Source organism: Salvelinus namaycush, chromosome 9 (assembly GCF_016432855.1).
Source record: "Salvelinus namaycush isolate Seneca chromosome 9, SaNama_1.0, whole genome shotgun sequence".
In the NCBI taxonomy this organism is placed as follows: Eukaryota; Metazoa; Chordata; class Actinopteri; order Salmoniformes; family Salmonidae; genus Salvelinus; species Salvelinus namaycush.
The window spans coordinates 48,075,928-48,101,453 of NC_052315.1; the positions used below are offsets into that span (position 1 = coordinate 48,075,928).

Genomic DNA, 25,526 nt, shown 5'->3' on the forward strand with positions numbered 1-25,526 from the left:
GAGAAAGAGAGAGATAAAAAGAGTGTGTAGAAGAAGAAAAACAATGTATCAAAGGGGGAGAGAGATAAAGAGAGGAGGCAAGTAGAGAGATAACGAATGGAGAGAGGCAGGAAGGGGGGAGAGAAGAGAAACACAGAAGCATTAGTCAATCAGTCACAGGAGGTCCGACATAATATCTATGTACTTCTTCACCAAAACGCATGGTTGATGTGGACTTGTTGACGGAATTTCAATTCACTTCCTGGCCCCAACCCTGACTTACAGTACGCCACATAAGCTAGAAAACATCAGAGTTTGCTGTTTCAGAGGGGGCATGTTTATGTAAGGAGTCACCAAGAGTCAAAAGTGTACCATGCTTCAAGTCTATGTGCCGGGGGTCCTGTGTGAACTTAAGTATGCTCCCTCTAATTCTCTCTCCCTCTCTCCCTTCCCTCCAGGATGACCTGAGCCCTTGGACCATGAACCCTCAGGATTACCTGGCCTGATGACTCCTGGCTGTCCCCAGTCCACCTTGACTTGCTGCTGCTCCAGTTTCAACTGTTCTACCTGCGGCTATGGAAACTTGACCTGTTCACCAGACGTGCTACCTCGTCGCGGACATGCTGTTTTCAACTCGCCCTCTCTCTCGCTCTCTCTCTCTCTCGCTCCCTCTCTACCGCACCTGCTGTCCCGACCACCGAATGCTTGGCTATGAAAAGCCAACTGACATTTACTCCTGTTGTACTGACCTGTTGCACCCTCTACAACCACTGTAATTATTAGTTGACCCTGCTGGTCATCTATGAACGTTTGAGCATCTTGAGGAACAATATAGCCTTAATGGCCATGTTCTCTTATAATCTCCATCCGGCACAGCCAGAAGAGGACTGGCCACCCCTCAGAGCCTGGTTCCTCTCTAGGTTTCTGCCTTTCTAGGGAGTTTTTCCTAGCCACTGTGCATTGCTTGCTGTTTGGAGTTTTAGGCTGTGTTTCTGTATAAGCACTTTGTGACATCTGCTGATGTAAAAAGGGCTTTATAAATAAATGTGATTGATTTGATTGATACGAGACAGTGTCACAACAGTTAAAGAGCACACAGTATTTTCTCATGCCACATTGTATAAAACCAAGGCTCTTGTTATGAGATTAACCTTGACGTTTCTCCTGCACAGACAGTAGGAAATACAGATCAGTTTCGTGATTTACATAAATCCACTGAAAACCCACATGAACACGGTTATATTAACAGGATTCCACTTTTCATGTAGCCTCATTTTGACCAGCTAATAGCCTAACCACCAATCAGGCAACATTTTGGACTAAACGTAAAAATTCTGTTGCTGCTGGATAATTTGCTACGACAATACAAATTAAGATCCTACACCTGTATCTCTTGTAACAGTCTGACATGGACAGACAGGCAGGAAATTGACTAAATGGAAGGAAGGAATGAAGCTGACAGCCTCTCTGCTCTCCAGTGGCTTTGATCACAAACAGGTGAGTGAAACCCTCTTTCTTAGGGGTGTTATATGAATCTACGTCGATGTATATGGATCTTTAAGGGCCTCTTTCCGCTAATAAAGGACAAATGTAGAACATGACAGACATACATGAGAATCTGCGTGTGTTTTGTCCATAGGGGACAGGAAGAGAGTCTGTGTGTGTTTGTGCGTTTTGTCCAGGAAGGAATAGTTACAGAGAATGTGGGTGTTTTGTTCAGTCGTGCGTGTTTTGGGAAAGGAAAGGGAAAGGGGGATATCTAGTCACTTGCACAGCTGAATGCATTCAACTGAAATGTGTTTTCCGCATTTAATCCAACCCCTTTGAATCAGAAAGGTGCGGGGGGCCTTAATCGGTGTCTACGTCATCGAAAAGTTGTCGTTCGGGGTTAACTGTGTGTTTTGTCTAGTTGTGTAGTGGGAAAGAGTTTTGTCCTTTTGGGGACAGTGAGTCCGTGTGTGTTCAGTGAGGGACAGTGAGAGAGCGATGCCAGGATGGAGCCAGAGGAAATCCCTGATCAGATTTTCACTCCGACCCCTTCGTGCTCTCCATGGCTGCGGGAAGGCCTTGTTGTTGCCATCGGCGACACACTCGGAATGACAGGATCAGGAGGAGTAATGTCGGAATGTCCCAAGCCCCGGCACGGACACACACACACACACTTCTTTCTCACTATGTAGGTTAGGGGGGAATGTATAACCCTTACTTGCACAGTACAATGTAACTTCTGGAATAGTTCCAAAAGTGTAAACACTGCCCGTCTTTCTCGCCAATCAAGACGAATCACGCACACCTCCAGTATTTGAGAGTTCTCCATCCCCAGCCCCAGGTTAATCTGTCAACAGCCCCATCCAATCCCCCTCCCAGTCTCACCCTCAGCCTCCAGTTGTTTGAGCTGCTGTCCCGTATGCAGAAAGTACTTCCTCAGAACCACGAATATGACGGCCAATGGGATCGCGGCAATGAAGATGTACGGCCTCATGATGGACACAGTAAATATGGCACCCAGCACGATCAGAGTTAACTAGAGGGAGAGAATATGAAAAAGTCACAGAGAGAGAGAGAGAGATAGATTGAGACTGAGACGGGCAGAGCAGCCAGTCACCTACCTGGATGAGGTCAAACAGTGCAAGGGGAAGCATGTCGTCGATGGTGGCCATGTCTTTAGTGAACCTGTTCATGATCCGACCTAAAGTACAGGGCAGAAAAACACACGCATGGAGAATTGACTGCCGCTGGTATTCCTACTGACTAACTGAATGGCTGACAGACTGACTGATTGATGTATAGGCTGTGAGATTGCGTAGACAACTGACTGATAACTTAGCCATTAAAGTGTTCAGATACCGGTAGATGCATGTACACTATGTATCTCTAGCTGATACATAATCCTTGGTTAAGCCAGGGGTTTCAGCAGCGGCGCTCACCGGTCTTCATAGTGTTGAGTACGGCCATGGGGGCCCTGAGCACAGCGGTCAGCATCTGTTCATGCAGCCTCTTGGACACGGTCAGTAAAGTGTGGACCAATGGCAGGCCTCTGAAGAACCCCAGCGCCAGAACGCTCTCCGACGTCGCCACGTAGATGTAGATGATGTAATAGGCACTGGTCGGCGTAACGATGACTGGCTTTTGGGCGGCGGGTGACGAGGCGTTGGCGTGTTGCTGGTCTACGTAGTTCGGCGCCGACGGGTTGGCCTCCTCTGTCCAGATCTTACTGGGAGGGAGAGAAGAAAGCACAATGGTTACAATGGTGTCTGAATGGTGGTCTTTTGTTTGAGTACTGCACTTTGTATTGGGGTGTTTATATGTTATCAGGCTGATCTTGGTGTCTTGTGGTGGATACTACTTGTTCACAATTGATTGTAGGCTGATCATCCTAGAGCCTTGTGATGAATATTACACGTAAAAACAGATAACAACTTACTCTGTGATAAGAAATATCCCCAGGACAGAGCCAGCAACCTACAACACACGATAAACACAGTTAGACTGAGGGTGGCACCTTGCATTGTAATTATATTGTCAATAGGCAATATAATTAGGCAATTATGATCCAACAGAGACCCTGTAGTAGAAAGAGGAGGAAGGGAAGCGCTACTAAGGTACACAATAGTACATTTTGGGACACAGAAGGTGCTCTTTGGTAAAAGGGGTGAATTGGTCATCAAAAGAAAGGAGGACCAAGGCACTCTTCATATAATTAATTAAAATGCCTTTATCTGTATGGCATGTTCAATAGAAACAACGTTTTAAAAATATAGCATCTTCCTTCTAATACAGTATTGTTATGGGTTAATATAGCATCTTCCCTCTAATACAGTATTGTTATGGGTTAATATAGAATCTTCCCTCTAATACAGTATTGTTATGGGTTAATATAGAATCTTCCCTCTAATACAGTATTGTTATGGGTTAATATAGAATCTTCCCTCTAATACAGTATTGTTATGGGTTAATATAGAATCTTCCCTCTAATACAGTATTGTTATGGGTTAATATAGCATCTTCCTTCTAATACAGTATTGTTATGGGTTAATATAGCATCTTCCCTCTAATACAGTATTGTTATGGGTTAATATAGCATCTTCCCTCTAATACAGTATTGTTATGGGTTAATATAGAATCTTCCCTCTAATACAGTATTGTTATGGGTTAATATAGAATCTTCCCTCTAATACAGTATTGTTATGGGTTAATATAGAATCTTCCCTCTAATACAGTATGGTTATGGGTTATTATAGAATATTTCCTCTCATACAGTATTGTTTGTTTAAGGCCAGGCACAACACTCTAATAGGGCAATTTTCTTCCCCTTAATCATATTACACTTTTTACCAGTTGAATGTAGACACAGATATAATACTTTTTTGCACTACAATTTTTCAGAAATATTTTATTAAAATTAGCAAATTATGTGATTTCTCATTAAATATGCACCTATCTGCAATTCACGCATATCCACTTTTTCCAGACACTGGATGAAGTCAGCCTAAACATTTTGGTTTAATTTTGTTTGGACATTCCATGACCGAACTTATACATAGCAGATTGTGGACAAATACTTTTTCATCTTTCTATCTGTAAAATACTTAAGAAAGGTACGTAAAATATTGGCCATATATCACAAACCCTCGAGGTGCGTTATTGCTATTATAAACTGGTTACCAACAAAATTAGAGCAGTAAAAATAAATGTTTTGTCATACCAGTGGTGTACGGTCTGATATACCATGGCTGTCAGCCAATCAATCATAAAGGGAAATAATGCCTGATCTAGAATGCCCTTCAAGCAAATCAGAAACGAGTATTCAACAATGGCGTAGCATAATATAATATATATACAGTATATAGTTCCACTCCATTGCACATTATCCATTGTAAATTGTTTATACATCCGTATCATGCATAAAAGGTGACTCTGATTCTGATATCCTCTAATACAGTACTTTTATTGTTTAGTATAGTATCTCCAAGACAGGGATTATCTCATGCTATCATTTAATACCGTTTCTTTACCTCTACAGCGAAGACGAGGAAGATGAAGATGAGGACGTAGACGAGGTTCCTGTTGGTGAAGATGTAACGCAGGTAGGTCTTCCACGACGTCGTCTCGAACACGTTCTCACGCTCGTCTGCAAAGCATTGCTGCAAACAGACAAAAGATGCGTGTCGAATGAAATGCTCAAACCTGGCTGTTCTTTGTGTTTTATCTTCAAATGTCTCTATTCAAACTTTGTTTTGAAAAAGGTGGTTCACACACTGGTGCACTTTCTGTGACGTACCCTGGGCTATTCCTTGACCCTAACCCTAAACTTAACCCTTACCCTAACCTCCATGTGCTCATGAAGACCAGCGGTTACAGAGGAGAACATCCAACCTGCCTTGAACCCGACCAGCTCCCTTCACTGAACCTACCTCCATGTCCTGCTCGTCCACATCCTCGCTGATGTCATAGACACTATCTTTGGACAGGCGTCGTGCGTAGATGTCCAGCTCAGAGGCCAGCTCGCACTGCGGCGTGATGGACAGCTTCTTCCTGAAGGACGTCTGGAGCTGCTCCCTCCTGCCCTCCCCCCGGGCGTTGGTGATGAACTGCAGCACAGACTGGCGGCGCTGCCCGCTCAGGTGCTGCAGGCCATGATGGTACTGGTTCCCCCGCGGCAGCGACTCTTCAATCTATGATAAATAATAATATAATATATGCCATTTAGCAAATGCTTATTAGCAGATGCACCTCATTTAGCAGATGCACCTCATTTAGCAGATGCACCTGCAATCAAATCAATGGATCAGTCAAACGCACAGGACACAGCATAGTAGTGTACACAGTGCAATGAAATGCTTACTTGAAATGCAAGCTCTCCTCTCAAACAGTAGAAAAACAGCACAATAAGAATACTTTGAGCCGGTTTCCCAGACACAGATTAAGTTTAGTCCTGGACTAAAAAGTATTTTCAACAGAGATTCTCCATTGAAAGCATTGCTTTGTCCAGGACTAAGCTTAATCTGTGTGCAAGAAACCTCCCCTCAGTCAAAGAAAATAAGTAGAGAAGCAGCCTCACCTGATCGTCCTCGGGCACCACTGAGAACTTCCTCTCTGACAGCTCTCGCACAGCATCCTCGATAGTGGTGGACCCGGGTGGAGGAGCCTGGGCTTTCTGTGGCCCCGTACCGATGAAGGAGAATTTACGGGCCGACGCTAACGGATTAAGGATAATTGACTGTTTACGTTTTTCCGCTGCTGTGAGACCGTCGCCCCCGGCAACGGTGATGGCTTGAGGGCCATTGTTTGTACAGATGATCGGTGGCGGGGGCTGGCGGAAGGACTGGTGGATGGGTTCGGGGCCACGGAAGACGGCGGATTCATCGATAGAGACGCGTCGGAGGGTCTCGGTGAGGATGGAGCTGCGGCGTTCGGCGTTGATGTTGTCGTAGGCCCCCAGGCCCAGGAGCAGGGAGCTGAAGTCTGGTCTCTTGGCCTGCAGCTCGGAGAAGGAGCCGTAGAAGTAACACACGCCGTTGTGAAGCAGAAGGATCTTGTCCGCTCTCTTCAGGTGCTCCAGCTTACTAGTGACCACGATACGAGTCTTGGAGGACATCAGTTTACACAGACACCTGGCAGGAGAAAACACATGTATCCCAAGTTTAGTTTATCAAACTTTACTTTAGGCATTTCTGTTCAATCATGTGCTTGCCCTCATTTCTGGGTGGGAAGATGCTGATAACACAAACATCAGAAATTAGATCAAAGGTCATGAATGTCAGACAGGAAGTTACATTCCCATGAAAAGCCCTTTGATCGACCAAAATAACGTTTCACCAACTAACCCAAGTTGTCAGGAGGTCAAACACAACAAGAAAGACACAACCTTGACCTTAACCTTCTCTCCTCTCCTTAACCATTCACCCTGCTCATTCCACCCAGCCCAGACCAACCCTCCCCCATCCTCCAGGCCCCGGCCAATATGAAAGCCTCAGTGTTGAGCCACAGACAGACCTCTCAAAGATCTCTTTCTCAGTCACAATGTCCAGGTGGGTAAAAGGTGAATCCAGTAGGTAGAGGTCGGCTTCTTTATACACAGCTCTGTAATAGCCCACACAAACACACAGAGAAACACACACACACGGAAACGTGAATGGAAAAAAAGTCATAAATTAAATAGGCTTTTAAATGAGGAAGTTAAGTCCCTGTGGGATTCAACTCAGTTTAAGTGATACATTTACTATGACATTATAACCAAACTGACAATTATGTATTTTGTTAAGTGGGAGCAAATGGGCACCCAATACAATAAAACCAATAAATAATGAATATGTCGGAACATTGGAATATACAGTACCAGTGAAAAGTTTGGACACACCTACTCATTCAAGGGTTTTTCTTTATTTTTACTATTTTCTACATTATATAATAATAGTGAAGATTTCACAACTATGAAATAACACATATAGTAACTAAAAAAAGTGTTAAACAAACCAAAATATATTTTATATTTGAGATTCTTCAAAGTAGCCAGACTTTGCCTTGATGACAGCTTTGCACACTCTTGGCATTCTCTCAACCAGCTTCACCTGGAATGCTTGTCCAACAATCTTGAGCACTTGTTGGCTGTTTTTCCTTCACTCTGCGGTTCAACTCATCCCAAAACATCTCAATTGAGTTGAGGTCAGGTGATTGCGGAGGCCAGGTCATCTGATGCAGCACTCCATCACTTTACTTCTTGGTCAAATAACCCTTACACAGCCTGGAGGTTGTGTAAACAAATGACAATAACACTAAGCGCAAACTAAATGGGATGACATATTGCTGCAGAATGCTGTGGTAGCCATGCTGGTCACAACTCCTCCTCCATGCTTCACGGTGGGAACCACACATGCGGAGATCATCCGTTCACCTGCTCTGCGTCTCACAAAGACACGGCGGTTGCAACCAAAAATCTCAAATTTGGACTCATCAGACCAATGGACAGATTTCCACTGGTCTAATGTCCATTCCTCGTGTTTCTTGGCCCAAGCAAGTCTCTTCTTATCATTGATGTCCTTTAGTAGTGGTTTCTTTGCAGCAATTCGACCATAAAGGCCTGATTCATGCAGTCTCCTCTGAACAGTTGATGTTAAAATGTGTCTTTTACTTGAACTCTGTGAAGCATTTATTTGGGCTGCAATTTGAGGCTGGTAACTCTAATGAGCTTATCCTCTGCAGCAGAGGTAACTCTGGGTCTTCCTTTCCTGTGACGGTCCTTATGAGAGCCAGTTTCATCATAGCGCTGACCTTCATGTCTTAATATAATGATGGACTGTCATTTCTCTTTGCTTATTTGAGCTGTTCTTGCTATAATATGGACATGGTCTTTTACCAAATAGGGCTATCTTCTGTATACCATCCCTACATTGTCACAAGACAACTGATTGGCTCAAACGCATTTAAAAGGAAAGAAATTCCACAAGTTGACTTTTAAGAAGGCACACCTTTTAATTGAAATGCATTCCAGGTGACTACCCCATGAAACTGGTTGAGAGAATGCCAAGAATGTGCAACGCTGGCATCAAGGCAATGGGTGGCTACTTGAAGAATCTCAAAAATAAATATATTTTGATTTGTTTCACACTTTTTTGGTTACTACATGAATCCATAGGTGTTATTTCATAGTTTTGATGTATTCACTATTATTCTACAACATAGAAAAAAACAAAGAAAAACACTTGAATGAGTACTGTAGGTATGTCCAAACTTTTGACTGGTACTTTACATTAAGATGTAATGTGTAGTAATGAAGTTAGGTTGAGGCTGCAGAAGCAACAGAAATAAAACAAATCAGATCATAGAACACCACAGTTACAGGAGCTGAACTAACAGCCAAATGAAAAATGAAATATTGATTCGGTAGTAATCATCTTTTTCATAGGGCATTATGACCATTAGGATGCACTATCCATGCATACATACACTGTCCCATAACAGCAGTCTCGTGTGCAAAACAACACCAGATGCATTCTGCCTTCAATAGTATCAAAATCAAATCATGCGCCGAATACAAGTGTAGACCTTACAGTGAAATGATTACTTACAAGCCCTTAACCAACAATGCAGTTTTAAGAAAAATAAGTGTTAAGTTAAATAATTAAAGAGCAGCAGTAAAATAACAGTTGTGAGGCTATATATACAGGGGGTACCGGTACAGAGTCAATCAATATGCGGGGGCACCGGTTAAGGTAATTGAGGTAATATGTACATGTACTGTAGGGGGGCAATGCAAATTGTCTGGGTAGCCATTTGTTTAGCTGTTCAGGAATCTTATGGCTTGGGGGTAGAAGCCTGTTTAGAAGCCTCTTGGACCTAGAGTTGGCGCTCCGGTACCGCTTGCTGTGCGGTAGCAGAGAGAACAGTCTATGACTAGGGTGGCTGGAGTCTTTGACTATTTTTAGGGCCTTCCTCTGACACCGCCTGGTATAGAGGTCCTGGATGGCAGGAAGCTTGGCCCCAGTTATGAACTACCCTCTGTAGTGCCTTGCGGTCGGAGGCCGAGCAGTTGCCATACCAGGCAGTGATGCAACCAGTCAGGATGCTCTCGATGGTGTATAACTTTTTGAGGATCTGAGGACCCATGTCGAATCTTTTCAGTCTCCTGAGGGGGAATAGACTTTGTCGTGCCCTCTTCACGACTGTCTTGGTGTGTTTGGACCATGATAGCTTGTTGGTGATGTGGACACCAAGGAACTTGAAGCTCTCAACCTGCTCCACTACAGCCCTGTCGATGAGAATTGGGGTGCGCGCGGTTCTCCTTTTCCTGTAGTCATGTCACATTCCATTGACATTTCCATTTTAGAAAGTGCCTTAAGTATCGGAATACACACCCTCCATGCATACACATAACAGCAGTCTCATGGGCAAAACAACACAAGATGCATTCTTCCTTCAAGAGTACTATGTCACATTCCACTGACATTTCTGTGCTATAGCATTTCAAAGCCATAACACGAGTAATGACTTTAATAAAAATCAACCACAGTGGTCTGCCAAGTACCGTAGGTTATATATCTTCAGTGTTGAATGAGTGTTGCCACAGGTCGTACACGCTGAGAGACAGGTGTGTTTGTGTGTGGTGTGTGTGTTTGTGTGTGGTGTGTGTGTGTGTGCGTGCGTGCGTGTGTGTACCGGTACGTACCTGGCCAGGCCTATCCTCGCCCTCTGACCTCCACTTAGGGTCACCCCTCCCTCCATAAGGGGCGTCTTGTCTTTCTCCGGCAGCAGAGCCAGATCCTGAGGGGAGAGCAGGGGAGGGTTCGATAAATGTTTGAGACATAGACATGCACACCCACACACAAAAACAGAAACATGAAAGGTAGGGGAGCTGGAATGTCAAAGCACTAGTAAATGTATCGGGGAAAACAAAGAGAAAAGTTCAGTGTTAGTAGACATAACAGACTGAAATGGCAGCTACAAAAATATAAACAAACAGTTCGTTTATGTCGTTTACTCCTGAAAGGTTGTTAACAAACTGGGCACTGAGTCAGTTCAACATCCCCTAGTTTTTCCGTGTTTAAATGTGAAATAAAATAACCTGGGGCCTGGTTAAAAGATGATCTACAGTACTGTGTGACAGAGTTTTGCAAATCCAATTGCAATTTCATATTGGTATACAGCTGCAAAGCAATCAAATCACATGTACTTAAAGCTGCAGTTACGGCTTTAAGTACAGTAGCTGAAAGACAGAAAGGTGGAATTTCAAAAGTCTAATTCCACCACATCAAACATACCAAACAAGATACACTGAAACATCGAAAGAGTATGAAAAACTTCACAAATGCCCACTAAAAAACAACTTCTCATTCAGAAAACAGCCAATATGGCATCGATATGAGTCAGAAACATGTACTCTATTGTCAAAATTGACTACAAAGGTTAAATAGGATTTTTTGATAAAATATTGTTTTGTGAGACTTGTGGTTGTGACTGCATCACAACGTAAATGAAGGTTGGGTTCGTTTCAAGTCTGCCCACAGCAGGCAGCGCACAAGTAATCATCAATTTGGAGTGCAGCTGCAAGCAACCCGATCATAACGCCTGTGGTAATTTGGATTTACTATGGGACTAGTTAGGGATGATCGGTTAATAACACAATGTACATGGGACAATATGTTAAAATGTCAATGACTTAAAAACCTCAAACAAAATATTAATTGTAGAAACTCATATACAAATATTGAAAACATTTAAGGAGAAAACTAAAAGGTGTGAACAAAATATTGTCTCATTTATATTGTGTAATAATTTATTGATGGCCCCTAACTAGCCCCGGAGATAGTCAAACCAACTTTGCCACGGTTGCACATCAGCTGGCTGAAGCTAATTGGCAAAATAATTTGTCTAACTATTCCCACCTGCGAACACACACCCAAGACACCCACATCAAACCACACCCCGAAACCAACTCACGTTTGAATTCAGTCATGGCCGCTAGCATTCATTTTCTTAATGAATCAAATCTAAAACGAGGCCAAATCAGGAAGTGCAGTCGCCCTTTAAATGCTAGATGATTTCAAACACAAATGTCTGAAACATGTAAACCAACATGTGAAAGAATTAATTTAGTCATACCTCCTACCTTTTTAAACGCTACTTCTGCTATCCAAATGGAAGGCATTGGGAATTAAGTTAAGAGGTTGTTTAACAGGTCGTAAAACACAGCGAGTGGAGAAAAGGCACCTTGTGTGTTTCACACTGACAAAAAAAGCGTGGCTAGCGCTACAAGCTAACTATTCTTCTATTCTCTCACCATAAACCTTGGTTCTGGGTGCTGAGATTACAAGCTAGCTAACTGTTAACATGCAAAATGATTGAGGTTTACAAGAAACAGCCCACCCATGATCATTTTCTGGTCCTAGGAGAGGCAAAAATAGACTGGAGCATGATCACAAGCCCACTAAACACAGTCTGATACGTCTGGGAACACAGATGTCTTTCACAGATGTCTCTTTATCCTCCCCGTCTCAGACCACGTATACCATATTGCTTTTGTCATATTCTCGTTGACAGATGGAATATTCATGACTCCTCTGAAGTCACTCAGTTGTTGAGAGTTTGGATGCAGGTGACAGTGACATACGAGTTGAAAGGTCAGGTCCAAAGGTGCTCATTGTGAGCTGTCAAAGGGTTAAAATAGGTGCATACGGTAGTGTTTACTTCAAAACAGGCAACGGCACACTTAGGCCTAGCACCTACAGTGGAGCTGTTCCATGACGTCTTTTGTAACAGCCTTTTCCCAATGCAGCGGTTTACTTAGCACTTATTGGGGGGCGGGCTGGCGCAGACTTCAAACAGTGCCTCAAGAGGCCTCAGGTAACACACCATCCAAATGATCTGCGCCAAATCATCAATACCCCCAGGGCATGAGCGGTGCCAGTGTGCCACTAATCATTTTCACGCCTTCTCAGTGGTCTACATGTAAAACCAATAAATGCTACTGTGTAGTAGTTTTCTGGTCAGGTCATGTGCACAGAGAGAGACAGAAACACAGATTGACAATGAATGCTCTAGTCTAGTCTAGTCTACATCCATGCTTGTGACTGAGCAAGCTGATATTCCGTCCCAATGACATAATGTGGGGTGTCCATGGCAATGGGAGTGTCAGGGACAGTAATCCAGTGACACGGCCACATCTGCCGAGGCAGCAGTCTAAACGTACCGCACAACACTCAACACTGGGGCTCCACACAGGGACGGAAGGGTGTGTGTGTGTGTGTGTGTGTGTGTGTGTGTGTGTGTGTGTGTGTGTGTGTGTGTGTGTGTGTGTGTGTGTGTGTGTGTGTGTGTGTGTGTGTGTGTGTGTGTGTGTGTGTGTGTGTGTGTGTGTGTGTGTGTGTGGGTGTGTGCGCAAACTGGAGAAATATGACATCTCAACTCCTCACAAAGGCTCCTGGGTAGACAGCCAGGTGGAACATATGAGTCAAGGGGGGAAAAGAGAATAGGGCTAGGAATGAGAGATTAGCAAGAGAACATGGGGAGGTAGAGAGAGTAGAAGAAAAAAAAACATCAGGTTAAAAGAGGGGAGAAAAATATAAAAAATTCACGTGGACGGAAATAAAGCAAAGACAGAGGAAAGCAGAAGTAGAGAAACATCCAACACGACAACGTCAAAGACCATACCTGAGACCAAAACAATTCTAACCAAGCTAACAGCCGACACACAACATGACAGAGCGACAGCATATTTCCCTCCACCGTACCTCCTCCAGCTGACAGGCCTTGATGACAGAGGTGTAGCGGAACTCGTCGTAGGTCAGACCAAACAGGATGTTGTCACGGATGGTTCCGGGCATGATCCAGGAGGTCTGGGGGGAGAAGGAGATCCGCCCACTGTGTCTGATCTTCCCCTCTGACGGGACCAGCTCCCCCAGGATCATCATCAGCAGGGAACTCTGGGGGGGGGGCACAATATCCGAAGCGTCGAGCACAATAAATGTGATGGGGTAAAATTGTGTGTGCAATGTTGATTTTTGGGGAAGTAATTCCCAGCACCATAAAGGAGATAAGCTCGGTGGTGTCTGTTAATCCTGTTGTAAAGGGAAGAAATGTCAGAACACCTCTGAACACTATGGAGTAAAAATATGCAGAGAGGGGAGAGACACTGTATATGTGCATCCCTAATCTATGTACAACATTACGCCCTGTAGAGAGAGGAATAATAATGTATTCTATGATATGCTATTCACTTCAGCTCACCGGGGAAGGGGTGGCGTGTAACTGTAGGTAGGGGGGCAGACACTAATCTCCAAACCTCGGATTGACTGCACTTATAGCACCAGTAGAGGTGGAATTGAGGCATAGACACAAAGTGAGATATTTATAATATTACGTCTTTCACTTTGTCTCAACATGTAATATATCTCAATCACATGAGGTTGGTGGCACCTTAATCGGGGAGGAGAGGCTCCTGGTAATGGCCCGGAGCGGAATAAGTGGAATTGTATCCAATACATCAACATGGTTTCCATGTTTTGTTGCCTTTCTATTTGCTCTGTTCCAGACATTGACACCGTCATAGGATATCACCTTTCCAACAACTCAGTTCATCATATTTCTGCCCTGCTTGAGCTGCCCCGGTCAACTATAAGTGCTGTTACTGTGAAGTGGAAATGTCTAGGAGCAACAACGGCTCAGCTGCGAAGTGGTAGGCCACACAAGCTCACAGAATGGGACCTCTGAGTGCTGAAGCACATAGCGCGTAAAAAAACGTCTGTCCTCAGTTGCAACACCCACTACCGAGTCAAAACTGCCTCTGGAAGCAACGTCAGCACAAGAACTGTTCGTTGGGAGCTTCATGAAATGGGTTTCCATGGTCGAGCAGCCGCACACAAGCCTAAGATCACCATGCATAATGCCAAGCGTCGGCTGGAATGGTGTAAAGCTTGCCGCCATTGGACATTGAAACGCGTTCTCTGGAGTGATGAATCCCGCTTCACCATCTGACAGTCCAACGGATGAATCTGGGTTTGGCGGATGCCAAGAGAATGCTACCTGCCCGAATGCATAGCGCCAACTGTAAAGCTTGGTGGAGGAGGAATAATGGTCTGTGGCTGATTATCATGGTTCGGACTATGCCCCATAGTTCCAGTGAAGAGAAATCTTAAAGCTACAGTGTGCTTCAACTTTGTGACAACCGTTTGGGGAAGGCCCTTTCCTGTTTCAGCATGACAATGCCCCCATGCACAAAGCAAGGTCCATACATAAATGGTTTGTCGAGATCGGTGTGGAAGAACTTGACTGGCCTGCACAGAGCCCTGACCTCAACCCCATGTAACACTTTTGGGATGAATTGAAACGCCGACTGCGAGCCAGGCCTAATTGCCCAACATCAGTGCCCGACCTCACTAATGCTCTTGTGGCTGAATGGAAGCAAGTTTACGCAGCAATGTTCCAACATTTACTGGAAAGCCTTACCAGAAGAGTGGAGGCTGTTATAGCAACAAAGAGGGGACCAACTCCATATTAATACCCATGTTCGACGAGCAGGTGTCCACATACTTATGATATTTGATACAATTCCACTCATTCTGCTCCAGCCATTACCACGAGCCCGTCCTCCCCAATTAAGGTGCCTCCTGTGTCTCAATAATATTATTAAGACACAGTATGACCCATTGAGACATGAGGAGCCCACACTCCATCCACCCCTGTCATTGTTCCCAGACAGTGAGAGTGGTCCAATAGCTTTCCTGAGCCTGTGGATCCTTAGTAAAGGGACGCTACAGTGTAACAGTGTATATTGAAACACACTATGACATAGCGAGATATGAGAATCACACTTCAGCTGCATCACATCAGAGTGCACACTCTGTTGTGATGTTCTACCTGCTACACGGCAACCAAACCATTTTAATTCACAAGATAGAATGAACGTGCGTGCATCAGCCATCAGCCATCAAGAAGCCTCCGTGATTCTTGAGCTTGGACGCTGCCATTGGAGGCGACCAACTCAAGCAGCATAGCAGCTTTCGACGATTTAAAAGTAAGCATTCCCTCAATGGCTGATGGCCGATGGCAAAGCCGGACGCCCGACGGCTGTGGCGTAGCAGGGCCGTTACAGGGACTGCAGTTGGCACATTTACAGAAATGTTGATTCATGTACATTGTTCCTGCCAATTCAAATAAACAAAGGCCCAGACCTTGTCCGCCCAGCCCAGTGTTCCCAGACAGTGAGTGGTAGTGGTACCTTCCCAGAGCCGGTGGATCCAGCCACGGCCAGCATCTGCCCCTTCTCCAGGTACAGGCTGATGTTCTTGAGGACGGGTGTGACGTACAGGTTTGTGAAGAACAACCCTGCGTCACCGTTAGGGTGGCCGTTAGCCTTGTTCTCCTGCTTAATTTTCTCAAAGAGCTCCCCGATACCCTGGGGGGGGGGGGAAGAGAGTAGGGTGTGAAAGAGAGATGGGGTAGAGAGAGAGAGAGAGAGAGAGAGAGAGAGAGAGAGAGAGAGAGAGGGTGAGAAAGAGCTTTAAATTACATTGAATTTTCTCTCATACAATATGACTAGACCAGCTTGTCTGAAAAAGTGAGCTCACGTGCATACAGTTCTGGCTGTAATAGGAATACTAATTGGGCATAAAGTGGAAAACAGACTGGTGAGAAAATGCTATGATGAAGGCTTTACGCTGAAATGCGTCAGCCATCCGGCCGAGAACATTTTCAATATTCTGGGAATCACTGAGAAATAGGAGACTCTTGCCAGTATATTACTCAAATGTAATTATTGCCCCCTAATCCATCAACATTTCTATTGAAATCAAATCACTGGTGAGAGTGAGACGTCTGTAGGAAAGTGGTTCGCAAACTGTGGGGCATGCCCCACATGGCAAAATTGCAATACAATTAGCTTTAAACCTGCAAAATGATCTCTCTGCCGAAAAGAGGGGTGTGAATAGTTTGTATCATGAACGGTGCTTGTGCCCATTGAAATAGATTTGCCACACGTGAGGGGGGGGGGGGGGGGGGGGTGGCTGAGTGGTTGGTTTGTTTAATCATTGACCTGGGTGACATTTTATGGGGTAGTGATTTTCCCAGCATAGAAATGGGTTGGGTTTAGAATATTTACCACCGTCTAGCATAGCATTGCTGTTGCTTATCTAAATTAGTGCAGTGTCTGAACACAAATGATTTTCTGCCTACTTGGGATGGTCATAAAATGTATCCATAAAATGAAATATACTGCCTGTGACATTTCAATCTGATAATGCTATTCTGTGGTAATGAATTGCCTGTTTCCTAGATAGTAGTAGGATCATTCTCAGGAAGAATAGAATGCATACATACACCTGCACGCATGCGCACACACACACACACACACACACACACACACACACACACACACACACACACACACACACACACACACACACACACACACACACACACACACACACACACACACACACACGTACTTCATCCCAGGAGGCGGTCACGTTCACCAACTCTATCTCAGTGGTGGTCAGGTTGTACTCCAATACTTTGTACTCCTCTTTGCAGAGGTACTCCTACAGGATAGACAATGGATAACAAAACAAGAACATTATCTTGGCAACAACAATTCAGGTCAATACACACACACACACACACACACACACACACACACACACACACACACACACACACACACACACACACACACACACACACACACACACACACACACACACACACACACACACCCTTATTCTGGGTATGAATATAAACAGTAGTGTAAGACGAATGCAAAGCATGTGCTGTCCGACTGTAGTGTTCTGTACAGTATAAAGACAGAATAGACAGCATGTTCAGGAGACCGAGAGGAATTACTGATAAGGTTGATACAACAACTGTACTGTGATGGCCTTTTTGGCTGAGGATGACATGTGTGTCTGTCTCTCTGTCTATTTCTTGATGTGCCTTACGGCAAGGCGGTGTGAAGGGCATGTGTGTGTGTCGGGGTGCAGTCGGGGTGGGGAGGGGGGCTGGGCGTGTTTTGGATTCCAGATGTTGGACTGAGAAGATGAGTCCAAATAATCATGTACTCAAATACTCATGTATGTGAAGCCAGGTCTGGTGTGAGTATGTGGGTGTGTTTGTGTAAGCCAATTCGTGTGTCTTCTTCAGACATGACGACAATATCTTACATAACCAGCAAATGTAAAAAATGTTTTAAAAAATTGCTCATTAACAAGACCAGAGTTATCATCAACCTATGTTAACAAGCACTCCTCTCCCCTCCACGTCCTCTCCTCAAGTCTGTACATTCCACAGGCAAATGTACATTACATACAGTATCAATGACTACAACAGGTACTCCTCCAACCCAACCCCATCCAATGTCTTCATTTAGTTTTCCCCCAATCCCAACCATTACAGCCCTCGATCAGACTTCACCCAAGTAAAATGCCCAATTCGACAATGACTCAAAGTTCCACTGTACTGTACCACATCTAGATGAACCTTCAAATCCCATCCATCCTTCTCCCCTCCCCCTGTCCTTCCCCCATTTCCCACTCCCTCATTTCCTCCCATGCCCATGTACACAAAACCGCCTCACCTCTATCTTTGTGACCAGCGCCAGCGTGTCGTACCACATCTGTATGGAGCCGGGCAGCTGTCTGGTGAGGGTCATACGGAGCACCATGCAGTAGGAGGCAGTGGTGAAGATCCGCCTCAGGATAATGCCCTGTAGAGATCAGATTGAGATTGTACTTCATTAATCCCCATTGGGAGTATTCCACAGATTTCTAACCTCAATGTCAGAGTTTAACCTCAATGTCCAGCACAATGTCAGAGTTTAACCTCAATGTCCAGCACAATGTCAGAGTTTAACCTCAATGTCCAGCACAATGTCAGAGTTTAACCTCAATGTCCAGCACAATGTCAGAGTTTAACCTCAATGTCCAGCACAATGTCAGAGTTTAACCTCAATGTCCAGCACAATGTCAGAGTTTAACCTCAATGTCCAGCACAATGTCAGAGTTTAACCTCAATGTCCAGCACAATGTCAGAGTTTAACCTCAATGTCCAGCACAATGCCAGAGTTTACATACAGTGCATTCGGCATGTATTCAGACCCCTTGACTTTTCCCACGTTATTATGTTACAGCCTTATTCTAAAAAGTTTTTCCTCATCAAATCTACACACATCCCCATAATAGCAAAGCGAAAACAGGTTTTTTGATTTTTTGGGGGCAAAAACCCCCAGAAATACCTTATTTACATAAGTATTCAGACCATTTGACCATTTCAGACCATTTGCTATGAGACTCGAAATTGAGCTCAGGTCCATCCTGTTTCCATTGATCATCCTTGAAATGTTTTTACAACTTGATTGGAGTCCACCTGTGGTAAATTCAATTGATTGAACATGATTTGGAAAGGCACACACCTGTCTATATAAGGTCCCAAAGTTGACAGTGCATGTCAGAGCAAAACCCAAGCCATGAGGTAGAAGGAATTGTCCATAGAGCTCAGAGACAAGATTGTGTCGAGGCACAGATCCGGGGAAGGGTACCAAAAAAATACCTGCGGCATTGAATGTCCCCAAGAGCGCTGTGGCCTCCATCATTCTTAAATGGAACAAGTTTGGAACCACCAAAGGCTATTTGACCAAGAAGGAGAGTGATGAAGTGCTACAACAGATGACCTGGCCTCCACAATTGGGTTGAGGTTGGGTGATTAAGATGATTTGGCATAAGTTTGATCGCAGAGTGAAGGAAAAGCAGCCGACAAGTGCTCAGCATATGTGGGAATGCCAAGAGTGTGCAAAGCTGCCATCAAGGCAAAGGGTGGCTCCTTTAAAGAATTTCAAATAAAATATATTTAGATTTGTTTAACATTTTTGGTTACTACATGATTCCATTTGTGTTATTTCATAGTCGTGATGTCGTCACTATTATTCTTAAATGTAGAAAATAGTAAAAAATAAAGAAAAACCATTGAATGAGTAGGTGTCCAAACTTTTGACTGGAACTGTAAGTATTCGACACTTTGCTATGAGACTCGAAATTGAGCTCAGGTGCATCCTGTTTCCATTGATCCTCCTTGAGCTGTTTCTATAACTTGGAGTTCACCTGTGGTAAATTCAATTGATTGGACATGATTTGGAAAGGCACACACCTGTCTACATAACGTTCCCACAGTTGACAGTACACGTCAGAGAAAAAACCAAGCCATAAGGTTGAAGGAATTATCCGTAGAGCTCCGAGACAGGACTGTGTCGAGGCACATACCTGGGGAAGGGTACCAAAAAATGTCTGCAGCTTTGAAGGTCCCCAAGAACACAGTGGCCTCCATCATTCTTAAATGGAAGAAGTTTGGAACCACCAAGACTCTTCCTAGAGCTGGCCGCCTGGCCAAACTGAGCAATCAGGGGTGAAGGGCCTTGGTCAGGGAGGTGACCAAGAACCCGATGGTCACTCTGATAGAGCTCCAGAGTTTTTCTGTGGAGATGGGAGAACCTTCCAGAATGACAACCAGCGCTGCAGCAGTGCACCAATCAGGCCTTTATGGTAGAGTGGTCAGACGGAAGCCACTCCAGAGTAGAAGGCACATGACAGCCCGCTTGGAGTTTGCTAAAAGGCACCTAAAGGATGAGAACCAAGATTCTCTGGTCTGATGAAAACAAAATTGAACTTTTTGGCCTGAATGCCAAGTGTCACGTCTGGAGGAAACCTGGCACCATCCCTTCGGTGAAGCATGGTGGTGGCCGCATTATGCTGTGGGGATGTTTTTCAGCGGCAGGGACTGGGAGACTAGTCAGAATCGAGGCAAAGATGAACGGAGCAAAGTACAGAGAGATACTTTTAAAAAATTATTATTTACACTCATTATTATTTTACCCTTTTTCTCCCCAATTGGTAGTTACTGTCTTGCCCTATCGTTGCATCTCCCGTACGGACTAGGGAGAGGCGAGAGTCGAGAGCCATGCGTCCTGCGAAACACAACCCTGCCTAGCCGCTCTGTTTCTTGACATACTGCTCACTTAACCGGAAGCCAGCCGCACTATTGTGTCGGAGGAAACACCATACAACTGGCGACTGTGTCAGCATGCATGCGCCCGGCCCGCCACAGGAGTCGCTAGAGTGTGATGGGACAAGGATATCCCGGCTGCCAAACCCTCCCCTAACTCGGACGGCGCTGGGCCAATTGTGCGTCGTCTCATGGGCCTCCTGGTCGCGGCCGGCTATGTGACAGCCCGGGATCGAACCCGGGTCTGTAGTGATGCCTCAAGCACTGTGATGCAGTGCTTTAGACCGCTGCGCCACTTGGGAAGCCCTACAGAGAGATCCTTGATGAAAACCTGCTCCAGAGCGCTCAGGAACTCAGACTGGGGCGAAGGTTAACCTTCCAACAGGACAACGACCCTAAGCACATAGCCAAGACAACGCAAGAGTGGCTTCGGGACAAGTCTCTGAATGTCCTTGAGTGGACACTCCCCATCCAACCTGACTGAGCTTGAGAGGATCTGCAGAGATGAATGGGAGAAAATCCCCAAATGCAGGTGTGCCAACCCAAGAAGACTCAAGGCTGTAATCGCTGCCAAAGGTACTTAAACAAAGTACTGAGTTAAAGGGTCTTTTGTTTTATAATTTTTTTTGCAAAATAAATGTTAAACCAGTTTTTGCTTTGTCGTTATGGGGTATTGTGTGTAGATTGATAAAACATTTTAATCCATTTTAGAACAAGGCTTTAATCTAACAAAATGTGGGAATTCTTTCCGAATGCAGTGTATGTGAAAATGGTGCACTTCTATGTTTTGAAGTAAAACAGATAAGAAAATGTCCTTTATTAATCACCAAGGGGAAATTCATTGGTCGTACTTCGTCATAGTAAAAAACAAACAATACAAATACTCACCACATAAAAAACATCACAAGTCAATTAAAATGTATATAAATATATAAAGGCCAGTGGAAAAAGTACCTTGCTTAGGGCGTGTGGCACAATGGCTGACACAATGACCAGGATGGCAGAGAAGAAGTAGGAGGCGCTGTAGAAGTAACGCAGAGAACCAATCTTCCTCGTCAATGACATCTCATCCCTGTAAGAGGTGGGGGGGATTAATTTTATTTGTTCGGTTTTATCATTGAAAAAACAGTTTACGCCAAATTTGGACTAGACAAGGAAGCCAAGGTCTTGACGCAGAGGCGTCAATAGGTGGACAAACATCAACAGGGGAATCCAATTATGCATTTAGGCCCAATTCACCCAAATCAGACAGGGATTAAACATTGAACATCGGCAATTGACTCAAGGATTGACTAGACTACACAATGTCCGTTGGTCTTGTGAGCACCTGTGCTGTTGTATAGGCTTCCATGCTATGTGTTACTGTGCACTTGTTTTACGGTCTCGTCCCGTGTATTATTTAGAGGTTTACACCTCGCTCTTTTGTTTGGGTGGAGAAAATAAAAAACCCTATTACGTATTCCTGCACTTGTTTCCGATCATTATACAACGTGACATCTACTGGCAAGTCCTTTTCAACCCTTGTCATATTAAAACGTATCGATGCTCATCGGACATTGGACATAAACATTACACAACAAGTTAGAAATCGCAAATTGAACAACGAGTGATTTGGAAGGAGTCAGTGGCTAACTGCAAGCGTTACAAATCAATCCCTTTTTTTGTGATGTGTGGTCCAAATCTGGGTTTATGTCACGCCTGCTCCCGCTCTTCCTCTCCGGTGCTCGAGGGTGCCAAGGCTGCCCTTCATTACGCATACCTGTCACCGTCATTACGTGCAGCAGCGCTCATTGGACTCACCTGGACTCCTTCCCTTTGTTGATTGCCCCGTCTATAACTGTCTGCTCCCCTGTTTGTTCCCTGTGTCAGCATTAATGTTGTCATGTGTCCAGATGCTGTCCTGTACTGTTCCATGTCCGTTTTCATTAAATGTTCACTCCCTGTACCTGCTTCTCGTCTCTACCAGAGTCGATCCTGACAGTTTAAAGGTATATTTTCCCAGCTTAAAAGGATAAACATTCATACACAACACCTTGGGCCAGAAAAGGTTCAATACATTGGCCATGTTGTTAAGCCACCATGACTTCTGCTACGTTCAAAACAACTGGAAACTCGGAACTGGGAAATCTCAGACTTCAGTAAGTTCAAGACAACTGGGAACTCGTAAAACAACGAGCTCTGACTGGGAAAATACATTTTGACTGGACATCCAACTCGGATTTCCAAATCCAGACAGAGGAAGAACAATGATTCCAAGCACCACCCTCCTTTTGAAGCTTCCAGTCTGTTATTCGACTCAATCAGCATGACAGAGTGATCTCCAGCCTTGTCCTCGCCAACACTCACACCTGTGTTAACGAGAGAATCACCGACATGATGTCAGTTGGTCCTTTTGTGGCAGGGCTGAAATGCAGTGGAAATGTTTTTTTGGGATTCAGTTCATTTGCATGGCAAAGAGGGACTTTGCATTTAATTGCAATTCCTCTGATCACTCTTCATAACATTCTGGAGTATATGCACATTGCCATCATACAAACTGAGGCAGCAGACTTTATGAAAATAATATTTGTGTCATTCTCAAAACTTTTGGCCACGACTGTATGTAAACTTCTGACCCACTGGGAATGTGATGAAAGAAATAAAAGCTGAAATAAATAATTCTAATGGTAGTTTAATAGTTTGAATGTATTTGGCTAAGGTGTATGTAAACTTCCGACTTCAACTGAATATTGACGAAGTTCGTCTTAGCTTGCTCATTAATGTCCTAATCGAAAGTACGGACTGCCTCTTAGCCGGTCATCGCTCCCTTATGCCATAGTTTGTACATCTCATTTGTAAGTAGAAACCACGTTTGTTAAAGCAAGTCAGCCAGATCAGCTATGTTTTTCAAAAAGCCAGTAAATGAGGCTGAATGAACTGTTTAGCTGCCAGATGAACTGTTTCGCTCCGCTGATAGCCAGATTTACTGGTGGTAAGGATTCACTCCATGGTGCTGAAAAGAAAGCTCTGCTGTTGGGACAGCTTTACGTAGGCCCTAACAGTTTGTGGGCACCGTTTTGTCACCGTTATAGTGCGATTAATGTATTGTTTAATATTGTGTTGTGTTTTGTTTTTTAGTGGCTTTAATGGCCTTTTTTTTTGCCGTTTGCCCCACCACGATTTACATTCTAAAATCAACACTGGTTATATAGCGAGTGTGCCCACTTTGGTATTGGCACGTGCCCTTTAGTCAACATCTCGCAGATACAGTGTGGGTAGAATCTATATAATGAGATTATTATGGACAAAAGAGCTAGATTATTTTTATTTGTCAAACGGCAGTCAAGCATCGACCATCATGTCACCAGAATAAGACCCTCGACATTTATTGTAAAGTGACACAATGTGAGCCCAATGCGCGCTAATACTGTGGCACCATGTAGGATGACCATGCTGGGCTTGGTGTGGGCTAGCCCGTGCTGGGCTTGGTGTGGGCTAGCCCATGCTGGGCTTGGTGTGGGCTGGCCCGTGTTGGGCTGGTGTGGGATTGGTGTGGGCTAGCCTGTGTTGGGCTTGTTGTTGGATAGCCTGTGTTGGGCTTGTTGTTTGATAGCCTGTGTCGGGCTGGTGTGGGCTAGACAGTGCCCACCTTGCCCACTGAATACCAACATGGGGCCAATGGAGTCATGTTTGCTGAATTGCCTTAAAAAATTGCTCGTTAGGTCACTTGGCTCTGTTGATGTACAGCAAGTGTCAAACTCATTCCACAGAGGGCCCCACGTGTCTGCAAGTTTTCATCAACCCTTGTATTCGATTGATGAATTAATGTCACTAACTAGTAAGGAACTCTCCTCACCTGGTTGTCTAGGTCTTAATTGAAAGGAAAAATCTAAAACCTGCAGACTCTCGGCCGCCGTGGAGTATGACACCCCTGATGTACAGTATTAGGTTGTAGTTAGGTTATGGAGGGTTTTGTGTGTGTGTCTTACTGTCTGATGTTCTTGATGATGGTCTCCATCACCTCCTCCCAGCCGTAGGCCTTCACTGAGTGGATGTTCTCTACGATCTCTGAGGTCAGAGCCAGGCGACGACTGATCATCCCTGCTCTTTTCTGCCTGATTATAGGACCCCCCCCCCCCCCCCCCCCCCCCACACACACACACACACACACACAAACACACACACAAACACAGAATAAGACACGTACGTACGCACACATACACACACCAGATGATAAAATGAATTTCCAAGTTCAGAGAGATGGCTAGGCATAAACATCCAAACTTGATGGGTCTGCGTATTAATTAACAAGATTTATTCCTGGGTAACAAACGTTTTTGTGCCGAAAACACTGTGGTGTTATAGGTGTCACGTTCATGGGCATGTCACAGCAGTGTGTAGGAGGGAGATTCCAAGATGTGGGAAGTGTGCAGGAGGATGCGGGACAGAGGAAGGTGGTGGTTTTGGTGGGAACAGTTGTCAACTGTAGGGGTGCCCATGTTGCTGGGGATCAGAGGGGTCCGGTTCGAGAGAGGCAGGTTGAGGTGGCCAGAGTCAGAGTAGTGCAGAAGATATTGTATGCTGAGGCAGTGAAGAAAGCAGAGGAAGGTGGATTAAGGGTGAGGGATTCTGAGAGGATCCCTGTGAATAGTAGATCTGTGCCAGAACAGAAGGATAGGCCAATGAGTGATATATGTTTCAGTAAGGTTGGCTTCTTAGCATTCAATAGCAATGGATATCAATTGTACCGCAGAGATGGAACGTAAGTCACAGAAAATAGATGTTGTGGTGGCAGCTGCAGAGAAGTACTTGGTGGTACGAGATTTGACTTCAGAAGAGTTACAGGGTGTGTTGAGTGGTAGTGTCCCGTCCACACTGGTCGTAGGCCTGGGGTAGGGTCAGATCGAGTTACAGTAGTGGAATAAGGTCGTTTGCCCTTTCCCATTTTGTATCCCAAAGTTGAATGGATGTATATTGTAGTTCAGTTGGGTGGCGCTAATGCAATATTTTGGATGCCAACCGCCATTAAACTCCACCGAAGAAGAAGACTTTCCAGGCAGTGGGAAAAAAAACTTGTCAGCATTTATCAG

At 44.6% G+C, this 25,526-nt stretch overlaps 1 protein-coding gene across 1 annotated transcript in view; it reads right to left on the minus strand.

Moving 5' to 3' along the window:
- LOC120053520 (cystic fibrosis transmembrane conductance regulator-like) overlaps positions 1-25,526 on the minus strand; it is a 42,229-nt gene that overhangs the window by 8,754 nt on the left and 7,949 nt on the right. The window contains exons 7-21 of the mRNA XM_039000654.1: positions 24,426-24,551; positions 21,412-21,529; positions 18,041-18,169; positions 16,917-17,009; positions 15,692-15,868; positions 13,206-13,397; positions 10,145-10,239; positions 6,976-7,062; positions 6,041-6,593; positions 5,394-5,654; positions 4,995-5,123; positions 3,404-3,441; positions 2,907-3,193; positions 2,589-2,668; positions 2,353-2,503 (exon numbers count right to left, since the gene is read on the minus strand). Coding sequence (XP_038856582.1) covers positions 2,353-2,503; positions 2,589-2,668; positions 2,907-3,193; positions 3,404-3,441; positions 4,995-5,123; positions 5,394-5,654; positions 6,041-6,593; positions 6,976-7,062; positions 10,145-10,239; positions 13,206-13,397; positions 15,692-15,868; positions 16,917-17,009; positions 18,041-18,169; positions 21,412-21,529; positions 24,426-24,551 — 2,516 coding nt within the window. The remainder of the gene's footprint in view (positions 1-2,352; positions 2,504-2,588; positions 2,669-2,906; positions 3,194-3,403; positions 3,442-4,994; positions 5,124-5,393; positions 5,655-6,040; positions 6,594-6,975; positions 7,063-10,144; positions 10,240-13,205; positions 13,398-15,691; positions 15,869-16,916; positions 17,010-18,040; positions 18,170-21,411; positions 21,530-24,425; positions 24,552-25,526) is intronic.